This window comes from Tympanuchus pallidicinctus, unplaced genomic scaffold, assembly GCF_026119805.1.
Source record: "Tympanuchus pallidicinctus isolate F22 unplaced genomic scaffold, pur_lepc_1.0 scaffold9, whole genome shotgun sequence".
Classification (NCBI taxonomy): domain Eukaryota; kingdom Metazoa; phylum Chordata; class Aves; order Galliformes; family Phasianidae; genus Tympanuchus; species Tympanuchus pallidicinctus.
The window spans coordinates 13,106,889-13,123,834 of record NW_026294813.1 but is presented as its reverse complement, the minus strand read 5'-3'; the positions used below and the strand labels follow the sequence as shown (position 1 = coordinate 13,123,834).

The 16,946-nt window shown below is 38.2% G+C and overlaps 1 protein-coding gene across 27 annotated transcripts in view; it reads right to left on the bottom strand.

Moving 5' to 3' along the window:
- Positions 1-16,946, bottom strand: part of PRLR (prolactin receptor) — a 195,493-nt gene that overhangs the window by 19,663 nt on the left and 158,884 nt on the right. For 23 of the 27 annotated variants that reach the window (XM_052670517.1, XM_052670527.1, XM_052670533.1 and 20 more), the window contains 5 exons: positions 14,373-14,441; positions 8,916-9,018; positions 7,708-7,840; positions 5,457-5,626; positions 595-758 (listed from right to left, as the gene is read on the bottom strand). In XM_052670517.1, coding sequence (XP_052526477.1) covers positions 595-758; positions 5,457-5,626; positions 7,708-7,840; positions 8,916-9,003 — 555 coding nt within the window. In that variant the 5' untranslated portion in view covers positions 9,004-9,018; positions 14,373-14,441. Of the gene's footprint in view, positions 1-594; positions 759-5,456; positions 5,627-7,707; positions 7,841-8,915; positions 9,023-14,372; positions 14,442-16,946 lie in introns of those variants that run through there. The other 4 variants (XM_052670532.1, XM_052670535.1, XM_052670541.1 and 1 more) reach the window with 3 other exon arrangements.

Genomic DNA, 16,946 nt, shown 5'->3' with positions numbered 1-16,946 from the left:
GGCATCCATTTCCCCTGAAGAAGTGGGTACGAATATGGGACTTTGCACTTGCAGAGACTTGGATGTGCTTGTATCTCCCTGTCTGTCAGAGAGGAATCTCCGCATAAAGCATATTTCTGTGATTAGTTGTAAATATGCATTTAGAAATTTGTAGGTGTCTTTTGAGTGCCTAGTATTGTGATTTAGCTTCTGTATTGCTGATACTGACTTTTGATTGCATAGCTAACTGATTTCTCATTAATAATATTTTAATGAATCACCAAACTGACGATTTTGCTTAAACTTTGCAAACTGAGCAGAGTCTTACTGTGATACTCAGCAGTAGATATATTGATGAAAATCAAAATTACATATTCAACCAGTAGGCTAACTAGATTTATTTACTTTTTATTTTATTATATAACATCCTTAGGATAGTTACGCAAATACCATTACCTTCACTCTCTACAAACGATGACAGAATTTTCCTTTATATAAAAATATTTCATTATAGTAATTCTACTATCCTTATGGAAACTAAGATTTTTATTATACCAGTTAAATTCTGACAGTAGAACTCACTGAAAAGCATTTATGTATATATTTTTCTCTTACCTCCCACTCTTCCTTTCCCTCAGGTTTTAGTCGTAGCTCATAGTGATATAAATGATTAGAGCTGGCACCAGCTAATAGAGGTGGAGACCATTTTGCCCAAAGGTACATTGTATTAGCAGATCTTTGTGTTTCTAATGTGAGATTCACAGGAGAACCTGGCTGAACTGTACAAATGAAAAGTTTGCCATTAATGATTCATGTATTCAATGTTTGAATTATTAATTTTTCTCTGAAAAGATTCCTCCTTTGTTGGTTTGGTTTTTTTTTTCTTTTTCATAGCAATGTCAGACAGGGTTGCTCAACAAAGGGCATGGAGTGATGTAATAGGGATCACAAAATTAACAAAATGGGGATTAATCAGGTTCACCTCCAGCACATACAGGTTAGCAGAGAGCAAGTTAAGAAGACAGCATGCTAGGGGTGCCTCTGTTAGATGCCTATACGCTAATGCACACAGTATAGGAAATAAACATGTATATGACACCTGCATATGGCTACATTCTCATTGAGATCACAGAGAAGTAATGGGATGGTTACAGAGAAGTAATGGGATGGCTACCATGACTGGCCCTGCCTAGCGATGGATGAGGAGATGACTGAGAGTTTATGGAAATACATGGCTAAGTGAGTTGACCTTATAGTGAAGGTAACCTTATAGTGAAAGTCTGCTACAGGCCCTCTGACCACAGAGACTGTGCAGATGAGGCTCTCTACACAGAAGTGGCCTCATGTTCATAAGCTCTTGTCATGTGAGACTTTAACCAATACGTATCTCTTGGAGGGACAACACAGCAGGACATGAGCAACCTAGAGGTTCCTGGAATGTGATGATAACTTCTTCCTTCAAATGAGTAACCGACAAGAAGAAGCGCTACGCTGGACCACATTCTTACCAACAAGGAAGAGTTTATTGGGAGTATGAAACTCACAGACAGCTTTGGCTGCAGTAGCCATGAAATGGTGGAGTTCAAAACCCTTATGGCAAAAAGAAGGATGAAAAACAAACCTTACAACCATGGGCTTCAGAAAAGCAGACTTTGAGCTTTTCAAAAATCTGCTTGGTAGAGCTCTTTGGAATAAGGCTTTGAAAGGAAGAGTGGCTGAAGAAAGCAGACTATTATTCAAAGATTGCTTCCTCCAAGCTCAAAAGCAATGCAAAAGAGGAAGTTGGGCAAATTTCCAGGAGGCCTGCATGGATGAAGAAGGATCTCCTGACCAAACTCGAACAGAAAAAGTAAAACTACAGACAGTGTAAGCAAGGATGGGTAACCTGGGAAGAATACAGAGATACAGTCAGAGCATCCGGGAATGGAATTAAGAAAGCTAAAGCCCAAGTGAAATTGAATCTGGCCAGAAGTGTCAAAGACAACAAGGGCTTCTACAATTACATGAGTGACAAAAGGAAGATTAGAGAAAATGTTGTCCCCCTGCTAAATGAAATGGGAGACCTGGTTGAACAGGACAGTGAAAATGCCGAGGTACTGAATGCTTTCTTTGTCTCAGTCTTCACCAGAAAGTCTGGCCTTTGGGAATCTAAGTTCCCAGGTAGATGTTGCTGAAGCAAGGAGGCTGTGCCCTCAGTGGAAGAGGATCAGGTCAGGGAACAACTGAGCAAACTGGATATTTGTAAGGTCATAAGCTCTGATGTGATGTATCTGAGTGCTGAAGGAGGTGGCAGATGTAATTATAAGGCATCTCAATAATTTTCGGTCCATCATGGCAACCGAAATAAGTGCTTGAAGCCTGGAGGAAATAAAGTATCACTCTTCTATAAAAGGGCAAGGAAGAGGACCCAGAGAACTAAAGGCTGGTCAGCTTCATTTTGATCCCTGGGAAGGTAATGGAATAGCTAATTCTGCAAAACATTTCCAGGTACTTGAAGGAGAAGAAAATCAGAGGTGGCTAGGGTGGATTCAACAAGGAAAACTCATACTTCACTAGTCTGCTGAGCTTCTGTAATTAAATGACCAACCTGACAGATGAGGGGAAAACAGTAGATACTGTCCTCCTGGACTTCAGTAAGATCTTTTACACTGATTCCCAGGAGATCATCTTAGATAAGCTATTAAGGTATGGGCTGGAGGAGCAGACAGTGAGGTGGATTGAAAACTGGCTAAACAGCCAGGCCAGGCAGTAGAGATCACCGGTGCAAAGCGAATATGGAGACTAATAACAAGCAGAGTACTCCAGGGCCAATACTGGGTCCAGTTCTGTTTAATATCTTTGTTAATGATCTGGAAGATGGTTTAGAGCTCACCCTCATTAGATTTGCAAATGACACAAAATGTGGGGTAGAGACTCACCAAATATCCAGAGGTACTTCAACAAGCTGGAGACACGAGCTGGCAAATATCTCGTTAGTCAATGAGCAGGAGTACAAAGTCCTACAGATCAGGAGGATCCAGTATTCCAGTACATAGTAGGGCCACCAAACTGGAAAGTAATTTTGTAGAAAACAACCTAGAAGTTCTAGTGGACACAAAGTTGAGGAAGAGTCAGCAACATCTCCTTGCTGCTAAGAAGGCTAGAAGTATTCTTGGCTACATTAGATAAAGAATTGCCAGCAGGTCAAGAGACATGATACTCCTCTGCTCAGCACTGGAAAAGCTGCACCTGATGTACTACATCTAGTTTTAGGCCCACCAAGTACAAGAGAGACATTGACATGCTGGAAAGAATTCAGAGAAAGGGCCACCAAAACAATGAAAGCATTCTCCTGTGAGAACAGGCTCAAAGCTGGAACTGTTCAGACTACAGGCCGAGTGAGAAATCTCATCAATGTGCTTGAGTACATCAAGGAAGTCTACAGACAGGATGAAGCCAGGCTGCCTTCAGTAGTGCCCAGTGCCAGAACAAGAGGCAAAAGGCACAGACTGGATGTCTGAACACCAGGAAGCATTTCTGTACTGTACAGGTGATAGCACACTGCCCAGAGAGGTATTGGAATCTCCTCCTTGAAGATCTTGAAACGCTTTCTGGACATGGCTTTGGCAACTTGCTCCAGGTGCCCCTGCTTGAGCACAGGTTGGACCAGATATACCCAGAATTCCCTTCTTACTTGTTCTGGTTTTAGCTAAGAAAAAATTGATCTTATTTCATAGCACCTGGTATGATAATGTGTTTTGGCTTTAGGAGAAAAACAATGTCATTAACATTGCAGTAGTTCAGTAGTTGCTGAGCAGTGCTGCACAGAGTCAAGGACATTTTAATTTCTTGTACTGTCCTGTCAGTGAAGCGGATTAGGGTGGCGCACAGGGAGCGAGTAGGGGAAAGAACCAGAACACTTGCTCTGAATTGTTGGAAGGGATATTCCACAAGATATCATGTGAAAAAAAATATAAAACTGAGGGATCTGGTCAGCGAGTCAGCTGCTGCTACAGAACTGTTTGGGCATTGGTCAACAGGTAGTGAGCAACTGTGTTGTGCACAATTTATTTCTAAATATACACAATTATCATTAATATTGTTTTCCTTTCCTCTTCCTTTCCCATCTTAGCAAATCGTTTTTGATGTCAACCCACAAGTTCTACTTCATGTTATTTTTCCAGTTCTCTTTCCTACTGTCATAATATCAACTGGAATAGAATTGTTTTCTTCATAGGAGCTGAGACAGGATCAGGACAGATGACTTACACTGGCAAAAGGATATTTTATACTACATGAAATGGTATGAAACTTCAAGCGGAATGAGTTTTGGAGGGGGTGGGAGTTTTTCTGGTTCTCTTGCACAACTTGGGTCCAGTTGGGCAGTGGGAAGTGTCAAGCAATTCCTTGTGCCTCACTTGCTCTACACATTCATATATATATACACACATACAGTTGTAACTATTTTCCTTTTCTATTAGTAAATAGTTTCTATCTCAATCCACAAGCTCCATTTTGTTGTTGGTTTTTTTTTTCCTTTTGCTTCTCTCCTCCATCCCCCTGGGAAGGTGGGGAGTGAGCAAATGCCTGTGTGGTGCTCAGTGATCTGCCACGTTGACCACAACACCTATCGACAGAGAGAGGGACATGAACAAATGGTTGTGCAGTGCTTAGCTGCCTGCTGGGTTAAACCACAGCACCACCTCAACCATTCTGTTGTCTTTCTGTTTTCTGTTTTGTAATTCATTATATTAATTTCAGATCATTCAGTCCCTCTGTGAAGTTACAGTACAACAGACTTTTGCCTTTTCTCTCTAACAGTGTTAACTGGCTACTAAACTAAGACAGGATCAGCAAATCTTAGACTTAACCCTGAATTTGTTATGCTAAGGAAACAGAAATAATAATTTCATTCAGCCGCTCTTGTAAAATGAAAGTGTGGCCAAAAAGACTGTGTACACTGTAGAATGTTGTATGCAGAAAACAGAATGGACTTAAGAATATGAAATACTGCACAAAACAAACAAAAAATGTGAGGTTCTTAGACATATTTTTATCCATCCAAGACTGCAATGCCAACAACCAGAAAGATGTTTACATTGGGAAAACCTACTCTGGAACACTTCTGACAATTTGACCTAATTTGAAAGTTTGATAATCCGCAGTGCTAGGAGCCTACAGAACTGTTTAGACTCAGCTGACTCTAACTGAAATACTGGAAGTAACTAGAAACTGGAGCAATTTTTAGCCACAATTAAGGTAGTGCTAGAATATGCTTTTACATGATTTGTAAGTAAAATGCGGTTTGCACATACATTAGAGGTACCTACTTCACTTGAGATCATCGGCAGATAAACACTCCTCTATTAGCAAGTTTCGTACTATGAGGAAAGAAATCTTTCACCACTACTTGTTCTTGGATTAAAAAACAGATATGTCTCAAACTAGGTTGCTGTTTTTGTTTTTGTGTTTTTTGCATTTCATTCTTTCTTTTTTACCTAAGGAAGTCACATCCACATACTGAGGATCCGAGCTGTTACTTCCAATCTCATTCGTTGCTGTTACAGTGATATTATATGTTGTCCATGAATTAGTGTGGTTCCTATTGAAGTAGCAGGAATTGGGACCTGATGTTCTGTAGTCTGGACATTCATAGATTTTTTCTTCACTGAAATAAAATGATTTAAAAAGTTCAAAGTTTAGGAAATGAATCAAAGTAGATAATTTTCTAGTAATGGCCTAAGTTCAGCACAGACCTTTAAAATGTTAAACTTTAAGCCTATATATAACCCCATCTCTGGGAAACATTTCAGTGAATGTCAAATGCTATTACCATAAATGCTCCATTGACTCATAAAGCTATTTTTATGCAGTTGTTCAAGATGAAAGTTTTTATCTGCTTTTTTATACACAAGAATGTGTTGCCAAAAGAATGGAAAAAGAAATTTCCAGAGACAATACACAGTAATTTAAAAAACATTTAGAAGCAAGTTAAAAGGCAGATATTAACCATTTTACCTAATGAAGGAAAATTGCTAAATGTATTCTTTACATATTTTTACTGGAAAATAACCTGATAGGCTCTATGGCAGAAGGGTGTTTTATTACTTATTTTGTTTTCAGTAATGTGTTCATTTATCTGCTTTTGAATGTGAACATGGCCATGCCTCTTACATACTGTCTTCTGCCTTAGGAGGTGTGTTTTGTACTCCTTAAAGCTGAACTGGGACTTTTTCTAGGTGTGAAGAACTGCAGAAGCACAAAGCATCACCTCAGACGGCTAAAGGACACATTTTATTCACTTCATTGTGATGATCTATACACCAGTTGTAACAAGATCTTTCAGTGTCTATGCAGCTTTGTCCCAGTTCACAAAGCAAAGATGTAAGAGGACTGCACCAGAGACAACAAGTTAAGAAAGGTAACTCTGGCCTAGATCTGGAGTGCTTAGCAACACCTATGTTTCATCAGATTTAATAAAAATGATAAGCATCTATATCCATCTCCAGGCAGCACTCTTCTGGGCTGTGACTGGTATGATGTAAAATGCTCATAAGAAGTTCTATTCTGATCAAGATCAAAACACCTGGACTTTCATAAAATGAAAGTTCTACAGATATGCTCATTGCAGATAAGGAAAATGTCATCTCTCTCAGTTCATTTTTGATTGTGGTAACTTCATAAAAAGGTGTACCCTTATCAATTAATACAAGTGATCTGGAGTTGGTTTAATTTAAGCAGGGATGTCTGAGGCTTTACTGTATCTATTTTGAACCTCACTGGATTTATTCAATGAAATTCAATCTCAGCTTCCCTGCTTACTTGTACATATTACGAGACCTCTTTTTAAAGGAAAGAAGGGCTCTTATATTAAGAAGCACAGGTTAAGCAAAGTCACTAAGCATATGCATTCTATTCTTAAACACTATGAGGGTGCCACAGATTTACCAAACCAGTTTTGAGATGCAATACCCACATCTGATTTTACCCCATTTTGTGAGCCACCAGCTTGACTATGAATTCAAATAGGGAAGTCTCTAAAATAGACTTTCTTCAGATGTGTGTTAGTTCCTTGGTGCCCTTAGGGCACCACCAGCCCTTATTGTAATTGCCCAGCCTCCCCCACTCTACCTTTGGCCAAGACTCCATTTCAGCCCACAGCAGCAGGGCCCATCTCCAGCTCCCTGCAGCCTGACCATGGGCACTGAGCTGGCTTTGACCATGGGTGACATCCTCGCCCAACACAACTTTGGGCTGTCCCCAACCCCAGGATTGTGCCCCATGCCTGGGGCTGAGGTTGCCCCACTACCTACCCTGCTTCCCTTCAGTAGGCAGGAAGGGCCCTGGCTGATGATTTTGCTTTGCCTGCACCAGAGAAGTTCCCACAGACCCCAGGCCTCATGGTACCCTGATGCTCCCCACCTCAGAGAAGCATGCTGTTCAAATTAAAGCTGTGTGCCACCTGATAAGAAGGACAAATTACATCTTTCCCCAAATTTCAGCTCATCTGAGTTTCATTAGGGGCAGGATGAAGGTTTGGTTTTGCTAACAGTGATGTCTTTTTTCTACCAAGGGAAACCTATTAATAGTCCTTGTTGGCTATCTGAAGTTTCATGAATTAATAAAAAATAAAATATTGTATACATAAAAAATATGTATTCATAAAAAATAGTTTTCATAAATGAATGTTATCATCCCTCATTCTGACATAATCATCACTTGATAACTTACTTATTCACCGCTTTTTACCTGTCCTTGCTGTAGAACAGGGTGTAATTGGTAGGAAGTCCTCCATCTGAACCAGGCTTCCACCAACAAGAAAAGGTTTCCTTTTCTAGAGAACGACATCTTATTATCTTAGGTTTTCCAGGGAATGATTGACCTAGGGAAGTGCAGAAATCCAACTAGTTATATTATGGCTGGACAGTGTTGTTTTTTTTTTCTTTCTTTCTTTCTTTCTTTCTTTCTTTTTTTTTTTTTTTTGGTTGTTGTTATAGTTGTTACTGAATGGCAAATTCAACATGAAATGCTTGAGGAGAATAAAATTATTTGAAACTAAGGAATGAATTTCGCAAATACATCTTCCTGGAAAAAAGGTCAAGACATTCAGAAAACTGCATATATTTTATCTCAAATTTCTGAAACAGCTGCTAGTATATATTTACTTCTCTTTTTCAAATGAAAATTTCATTTTTACCTAAATTTCAGAAGTGTTCAGTAACCTTCAGAATAAATTAAAAAGCATGGAATCAAATGCATGATTTACTGTTTATATTTCCTAACACATCAAAAATCTTTATCTTCAGGTCATCTTAGAATTAAACTTTTCCATCAGCTTTGTAGCTTTGTGATTGATTCAAAATTTCATTGTTTACAAATCTCTAAATGTATCAGAGGAAATTACAGATAAGACAGATTATAAAAAGAAGGAATCAATGAGGTGGATGTAATATTTTTTGTCCTGCAACCTGAATTTGTTTGCTAATTTTATGAACGACCTATAATAATCCTAATACATTTTAGAATACTTCCTGTTAAAATTACTTGTCATTAACTTCCAACAAGAAAATAGACCATAAATTTACATACTTTTTCACAGGAACAGCATGTGGCTTTTCAACCTAAGTTTACTCTTACTTCATTGAAGTTCCATACCACATCTTTAACAGTGTTACTACTCATGTGATCCTAATTCCCAAAAAGGTGATAAGGATGCAGTGGGGGTGGGGAGAGAGCAAATACCTTTCATTATCACCACCATATTATCATTAAATTAATAATCCAAAAAGAATAGAGGATTCAAGCCATTTTCAAGACCTCCACACAAAACTTTGAAAGAAAGCAGTTCAAATATGCACAGGTTCCAGTGATGGTCAGGATAGATCAAGTAAAGCCTCAGACTTTTCTGAAAGAAGTGTTTCAAGGAAAACAAGTGTTCTTGGAAATTTTGTACTTACTTGTCAGACCCACTGTAGTCAGAGGAAGTAACAGTATAATCTGAACAGACGATATCAAATTCTGTTTCATGATTTCCACGTCTCCCATCACATCAAGGACTCACTGAAAAACATGCAATCATGCAAAAGTAAATAAAAGTGTTAACATGTAATACATATCCATTTTGATCAAAGTCCTTTTTGAATTGCAGCTAATTGATTCTTGTTATTACTCAAACAGGTGTGGCACAAGTACATTTTCACTTCAGGGGAAGAAAACCTGAGTTGGAGAGTAGTAAACGGATCTTTCTGCAAGCCTTTGAGCAGATAACAGTGCTGGGATTAGGTTTCTAGTGCATTAACTTATCTTCCACGTTTATTTGGCATCTTGGAACACAGAAGCTTTAGAGCTTTCTTAAAGCTCTAATGTCTGATGTTAATTTACCTGAGAGGTCAGTCTCGTAATAACAAAAAATAGAATCATAGAATCACCAAGGTTGGAAAAGACCTAATAGATCACCCAGTCCAACCGTTCACCTATTCCCAATAGCTCCCACTAAACCATGTCCCTCAACACAACATCCAGCCTTTCCTTGAACACCTCCAGGGTCGGTGACTCCACCACCTCCCTTGGCAGTCCATTCAATGTCAAATTCAGACCATTCAGCCTGAAGAACGATTCTGTGTGTTCAACTCCTTGTTTTTACCGTTTTAATTCTGCAGGAAAATGGAAAAGGCAAAAAGAGAGAAGAAAACCACGGAAAAAGTAGATATCTTGACAATTAACTTATCAAGTAAAAATACCAGACAAAGAGCGATTATCGCGCCTCTTTCTTCAGCCTGTAAAGGCAGCGCAGAACTCAGGCGCCGTGCAGCGAGGCCGGAGGCTGCGGAGCCCGGTGCCTGCGGAGGCTGACACCGCTAGGTGTCCTCAGCACTCAGGGTATAGCTCAGGGCGACCGGGAGCCCGAGCTGCTCCTCAGTCTGCTTAGGCTGAAGAAAGGGCAGAATGAATCGAAGCAAACCTCTTCCTTTCCCCACCGATACACTTTTCTGCTTGGAGATGGTGAGTGGAGTTGGTAGGCAGCCTTACTCTCGGAAAATAAAGAATAAACATTAATTATCTGAAGGGGTAACTCCTTACATCAGCTTTCCACTCCTAACACGTACATCTGAGAGGTATTTTGTGCTCAAAACCATTCAGTGTAGCACAGCGTGAGAACAAGATGTCTCTTTGCAGAGGAAAAATTCTTTGTGGTTTATCAGATGACTCTATTTTCATTAAGCAATTCATTTTCTGTATCGAGAAACTATAGCCTGTCAAAACATGAATCTTTTTCAAGTACAAAGGGAAACGAAGTATCAGTTAATTTCATTGATACTAAAACATATTCACTGAAGACAAAGCACTTCTGAATATCTAGGCACGCTTATGCACGCATCTGAGCAATGCTCTGCACAGTTGCATCTGTGTTTGTTTTAAACCCACTCACAGCGATCTGAGTATACACAGCCAGTGCAGGGCAGAACTCTTTAGTATAAACTCTGGTTTTGTGTAAGCACATGCAAATTTTATGACCATAAGAAACCTACAAGGCACAACTGCTAGTATTCAGTTTCAGAAATGAGCCGTAAACATGGTGTTACGTAAAGCAGTGTATAGACCATTTTGAGCACTGAGGCACATTTTTCCCAAGTAAATGTGAAATAATGAACTGTATGCAGTAACAATTTCACGTATATACAATAACAGAGTTGTTTTATTATTATAAAACACAGGTGAACACTTGCAAAACAAGAACTTTCAATTTGAGATTCACACTGTAGTTGCCTATGGGGTACCGACAACATATTTTTTTCCCTTTTATTACAGAATAAGAGACATGTCTTCTCTGTGCAAAGAAACAGAGAAGCATTATCAACTGAATGAGAGCACTCTAGAAGTAAAATAGGATCATTTTGGAAACCAAAGACCCAAAGAATAAAATTAATAGTGATAGGATTTAATTAGTGCATTTATAAGCAAGTATTTTTTCTTGGGATCATTCATTATTTAAAAATTAAATGATCACAAATCACCTCTGTGATGTGGGTATGAAAAAGAACAGGAGAGATATGAGAAAGGGGGATATGGACTTATTATTGCCACACATGTAGTATCTGAGTCATAAAAAAAAATTAAATTCTGGTCATCTGTATGCTGAAAACAGCCTCGTTCCCTCTTCCTACAGAAGGTTGATAATCTACAGAAGTAAACAGGTTAATATGTTTAGAACAGATTTAGAAAACAGCTGCTAACACAAACAGGGAACACAAAGGCTGCCTCATGAGAGGCATGAAGGAGAGTTAAGGAATTGGCTTTTTATTCCATGGAAGGATCTGACTGTCCTCTATAAACATACCAGCGGATTATCATCAAAAGAGAGGAAAAAAAGAATGTATAAATTTTACCAAATGTTGAAACAAGAATGAATGGCTGTAATTAATTCAAAAGAAACTTAAAAACAAAAAACAAACAACAACAAAAAAAACCATCCTCACAAAAATGAGCTGCTGGAATAGGCTTACAAAACAAAAATTCCCATCTAGCTTTGCCAGAGAGTCTGATCTATTATGAAATATATATGACATGGATGTTCATTATAGCTGGAAAGTGGTCTTTATGATCCAGTGTCTGTTTTTCTGGTTGGTGTTTCAATGCCATTTAAATATCTTGAATTATTAACAGTTAGAAAACTGTCCATGAGGATAAGATGGCTGGATAGCCTATTTTACATATGGAATGTAATGCTTCCAAATGCATTCAAAATATTTTCTGTTAAAGAATAATCACAACATCCAGTTATCTGTTCTTAAATATGTGTTTAAAAGCATCTAAGAAAAGCATCATTCTGATATTTGCATTGCTTTGTGAAGGAATGTCAGCAACAGCAGAGAAGTGGCCAGGAAGCTCCAGGCATATTAACCATATTCCATTTATTCTGGAGCCTGTGTTTCCATGGTTGCTTGGTATTTGGTATTTTTGATTCAGATATCATTTGTAGGGCTTCTGAAGAGAACTCTTGTTTTTTAAAAATACTTGCTTTAATAGAAAAATAATGTCCACTTTGTCATAACTATATCAAAAGTGTACCTTCCCTATATCTCCCTTGAAAATCATATCCAAGAAGAATAAATATGGTTAATGAACATGCTGTGGGGAATGCCTCACTTTTAGAACTGAATACATTCTTTCATAAGGGATTCAGTACACACTGATTTCTCAGAATGTCATGCAAAACCAAGGGTACAGTAACCGATAATTGAAGAATCATATGCCTCCTTCTTGAAGCTTCTGATTTAATTTGAACAAAATTATTACATTCTGGCATTGTAGTTGAATTTCTCCCTTTTAGCGTGGAGTCACACCGTTCTCAACAGCTGTGCATCACACCCCAGAAAACTCTGCATCTGGATGCAGACAGAATTTCGTACCAGGGTTTTAGAATGCACAGAAGTGGGCAGTGCTACATTTTACTATACAGTAATTATTGTTTAATTAATAAAAATATGAAATTGTAGAGTTGAAAACTGCTTACAATGCTGCTAGATGAAGCTGAAAGTTAAACAGAAATATGCTATGAAGCAGAGAAGAATGTCCTTGTCCTACTTTACTTACAGCTTTTACATTCCTTGCATCTCTTTCTCACCTATGCTGATACATACATTTCTTGAGATTGGCAGAGAACTCTTTGTCCAGTTTAGCACAGATTGAAAGATTTCCTATCAGTGATATTTTCGGGCTTGCAAGAATAGGCAACAACTGTACAGCATCCACTCCCAGTGACATTCTGTCCATTACAAGCTTTGTTACCAGAGGAGTCTAAAGCCTGAAGTGTTTCAGCAATCTGTAGCAAACAAGACTCACATTCCTACTACCTTCAACACTAAATAAGATTTGTCTCTGAGGCCTGGGGGAAGGCAATTTAAAGAATCTCAGAACACCACAGTAAATTACCATGAAAGCCTGAACTACACCTGTATGAAACCAAACATAAATAAATAAGAGAATAAATCTTTGCTGTACCATCTGGAATCCTATTGGGCATACATTCATCTACACAGTAGGTGTTGTATGACTGCGCCGTCCCATGCTGATTCTCACGTCAACATGGATGACATACGTCCCTAACCATGACTTAGGCACAGCTATCAGTAGATGTGTTTCTGAATGACAAGTGGTGGTTTGGGATTATACTGCAAATTAAAAGTGTAGATGTGCAGTGTATTCTGAGCTCTGTTTTCCCCTTCTAAATGACACCTAGCTGGAAGCCTCCAACATACAGGTCCCTCAGGCAACCTTCATGGAGGCATGTGAGCTGTGTAGAAGGCAGGTAGTTCAGACATGCCTCTGAACTGCATTTCTGCTGAATAATTCCAGGAAGATACTTTTAGCATGTAGGTTTGTACATGCTTTGCAAGGATACTTTCTGTTGGCAATGCCAGGTTAGACATCAAACTGATTTCTTATAATTAAGCACTTCATATTTCTGTGCTGTTTGATCAGGAGACACCTCTAAGTTCTTTAAGATTTTATCTGAAAAGCCTACATTTGAGTTTGTAATATATTTATTCCTATGTTCCTCTCAAACAAATCTCATACTAATGGCCCTTTGCAATCTTTTTTCTTATCAGCAGTCAATATGTGATGATGAATGGAGCAACTTCTCTCACAGATAGAGATGAACTCAGTCTACAAGACTTACATTAAAAAAAATAAAAATCACAAAAGCCCATATTCTTGAAAATGTTTCAGATACTGAACTATCTCTCGAAGCATTTAAGCACCAAACCTAACTTATGCCTACTGATTTTACAGAATTGAGCTTGGAGTTCCTTTTAAAACTCTCAACATCTAAACTGACAAAGTAGGTCAAGAAAACTGCAAGAAACTCATCACCTCATCACCTGTCCTTAGCAGACTGGAAATGAGGATGGAAGGAAAAAAGGACTTTGCTAAAGCTCTTACTAGAAATGCATCAAAAGCTTTTTTTTTTTTTTTTTTTTTCTTTTTTTGCTTCTGAATATCACCAAAACCACCATGGTAAACCTTGATTTAACTAATAATGACAATTTTCCTCCACCTCCTGAAGGGCTCCTGAAGACGTCGTTTTCCTCTATGGTGTTCTGCATGTTTAGCCATAATCTCATGACTTTTATTCATATAGTATTCCTTTACAGACAAGGGAAACATAAATTGTAAAGAGGAAAATTCTAAAGACTGAAAATTCGAATTTAAATTAGAACTTGATAATTGCTCTTGAATTACAGAACCACAGAATTGAAGGGGTTGGAAGGGACCTCTAGAGATCATCGAGATCAACCCCCCAAAGTTCACTTCAAATAACTACTAAGCCCTACTTCCCAATAATAATCCTACTATGATAGTTTAAAATTTATAAATAGCACAGTCATAAAACATAAAGTCTAGTTTCCTACCGAAAGGATTCATGTGTGCAAATAAAAATTTTGTTCTTCTCATTCAGGAACATCAGATCACTTGATTATCTGCAAGAAAACAGAATAATTCAATGATAAGTGTGTTACTGGGAGTATTCATGATTTAATTCTTAAAACACAAGGAGCAAAAAAAATCACCATATTTGAGCTGATTCAGACACAGACACTCTAAGTCAATTAAACATTGAGAGCTCACATTTAAACATCAAGAGCAATAGTGGCTATGGTAAAATAGAATGTTACTGTACTGTCTTTCCATTATCTGTTTCAATTACAGCACAAAACTTTTTAGACTGTGCTATGACTAAAGGCTAATACAAAAGCTGGGACAGGATGAAAAATGATGGGGTGGGGGGAGGAACCCTGGAAACCTAATCAGTGAAAATAGGGCACAGGGCAGTGGCTACGCCTAAGTCTACTGAAGAAAACAATTGGCCCATTGTCTCTTGTGCAGAACCCACCAGAAGGAGTCCATCAAGCAAATTCCCTTCCCTATACACCTTGCAAAGGGAAGGAGGGATAGCAGTCATAAAGATATGCAGTGGGGACAGAATTTGGGGAATGTAGGAGGCTCATTATGATACATTTACCAGAAAGAGGAATAGCAGGGAAAGGAAGGGATGTAAGTGGATTGGGCTAAACGTGCAAGGGAAAACAAGAAAACAAGGAGCAAAAAGGAACAAAGGGGCCAGTCAAGTGTATACTGGTGAGTAAGCTTGTCTGACTGAGATGTCAACTTGATCACCTTAGACTACTCTCATGAAGTCCTATTCCTGTTCTCTGGCTGTGTTCTGTTCCGCATACATTTGGATGCTAACTTCCACCTAGTTTAAGCACAGTAAGAGCTCTGACACAGCAGACCTCTGGGCTCATACACAGCTCCCCAGCAACTGGGAGATCAGTGGGTCTGCAGCCAGCTGCTGGATATGCTGACAGCCTGAGCTACCAGAATGATTCATGTTTTATACAAATATACACACAAATATCTAGCATTAGCAAACTTACATCTGTGCTGACACTGTGGCTGTGTGTGTTTATGGTGTGTGCGCACCCATTGAGAGCAGATGCTCAGCTTTGCTACTTGCACAGCCTGACAACACCTACTGAGCTGATTCACTTATTTCTAACAGAACAAAATCCAAGGTTTTACTAAAAAAGCCTCTGCATTCAGTCGATTGCTTATTGCCATCCATGTGACTGCACTCCGCTGTGAAGAAATAATTTAGATTGGCTTTGGTGGGCAATTTATCTGCCACAGCAAGAAAACTTCTTTAAATACAAAATTAATAACTTTGGAATTACTAGCTTTGAAATTGCTGACTCCTTCATTTTCTTATGAATTTATCTCTCCTCAAGAACTTTGAAATGAAGTAGAATACTTTTGCCATGAACATCCGTAATGGTCTGGATCTATCGGGGACCAAGTGGGAAGCCACATTACTCAGTTACTAGGATATTCTTTTGTTTGGCTTCATTTCAGTAAAATAATAAAAACAATAAAAATACCATGAAATAATCGGGCACCTAGATCTCATGCTGTTACAGAGGAACAGCTTTAATTGAGGGCAATAAACGATTTCTTTTACACGAGTACATACAAAATGGTATAGATAACATACAATTGAATATGTCAAAATTATGTTTGCAAAGAAGTTACTCAGCAATGGTACAGATAAAAAGTAGTTCAAAGACAGAGTTCAAAGAAATCCTTTCTGTTCTAAGAAGAAAAGGAAAGTGGCTATCTGTTTCAGTGTGAGGAACAGAGTTTGATTCAAGCCTTAGTACATGAATTTCCCAAAATACAATCTGCCTCATAGATCTTGACCACTTCATCGGCAATTCTTAAAAATGATGCACGTTTAAAATGAAGTCTGGTTTTAAGAGAAAATATATGGTTATAATTGTTAAATTAAAAAAAAAAAAGTGAAAATAGTTAAACCTTATGTTTAGAAATAAATCTTCCTTTTTTTTTTTCTATACCTTAGTACTACAAAAACATAGAGCTCTGCCCTACCACCAGGTTTATTCTGCTCTTGTGACTGCTTTCATCAGTAGGAGATATCGTGGATTAGCGATAGATTCTTATGTAATAAGACTGACTGTAAAAGATCATTTTTACTACAGCTACAGCAATGCCATAAGCACTGGATTGTTCATGTCCCAGAGTTCAGAAAGGTTAATGACAGAATTGATCATATCTCCTGCATAAATCAGAACAAAGACTCTCACCCAAGGTATTTCTGTATCAAATATTCGTTATTCAGATCTTATTTGTTCAGAGAACAAAGACACCATGTTAGGTACTGTACAAAGAATAATTTCTGCTCTTAGGAAATAAAAATGTAAGTAATGAAGAAACAATATGGAGTGGAAGGAGAGGCAAGTCGAAATTTGATTTAAAAAATTTTTTTCTTTGAAAGCAAGGATTGCTTTCACTACAAAATCTTTTCAAAATATTCTATAAAATGGAAGAGCCTATTAATGGCCAGTTTTGGTAAATTTTCACCTCAGAGTCACAAACTCCTTTTCAATGAAAAGCAGCACAAACTGGAT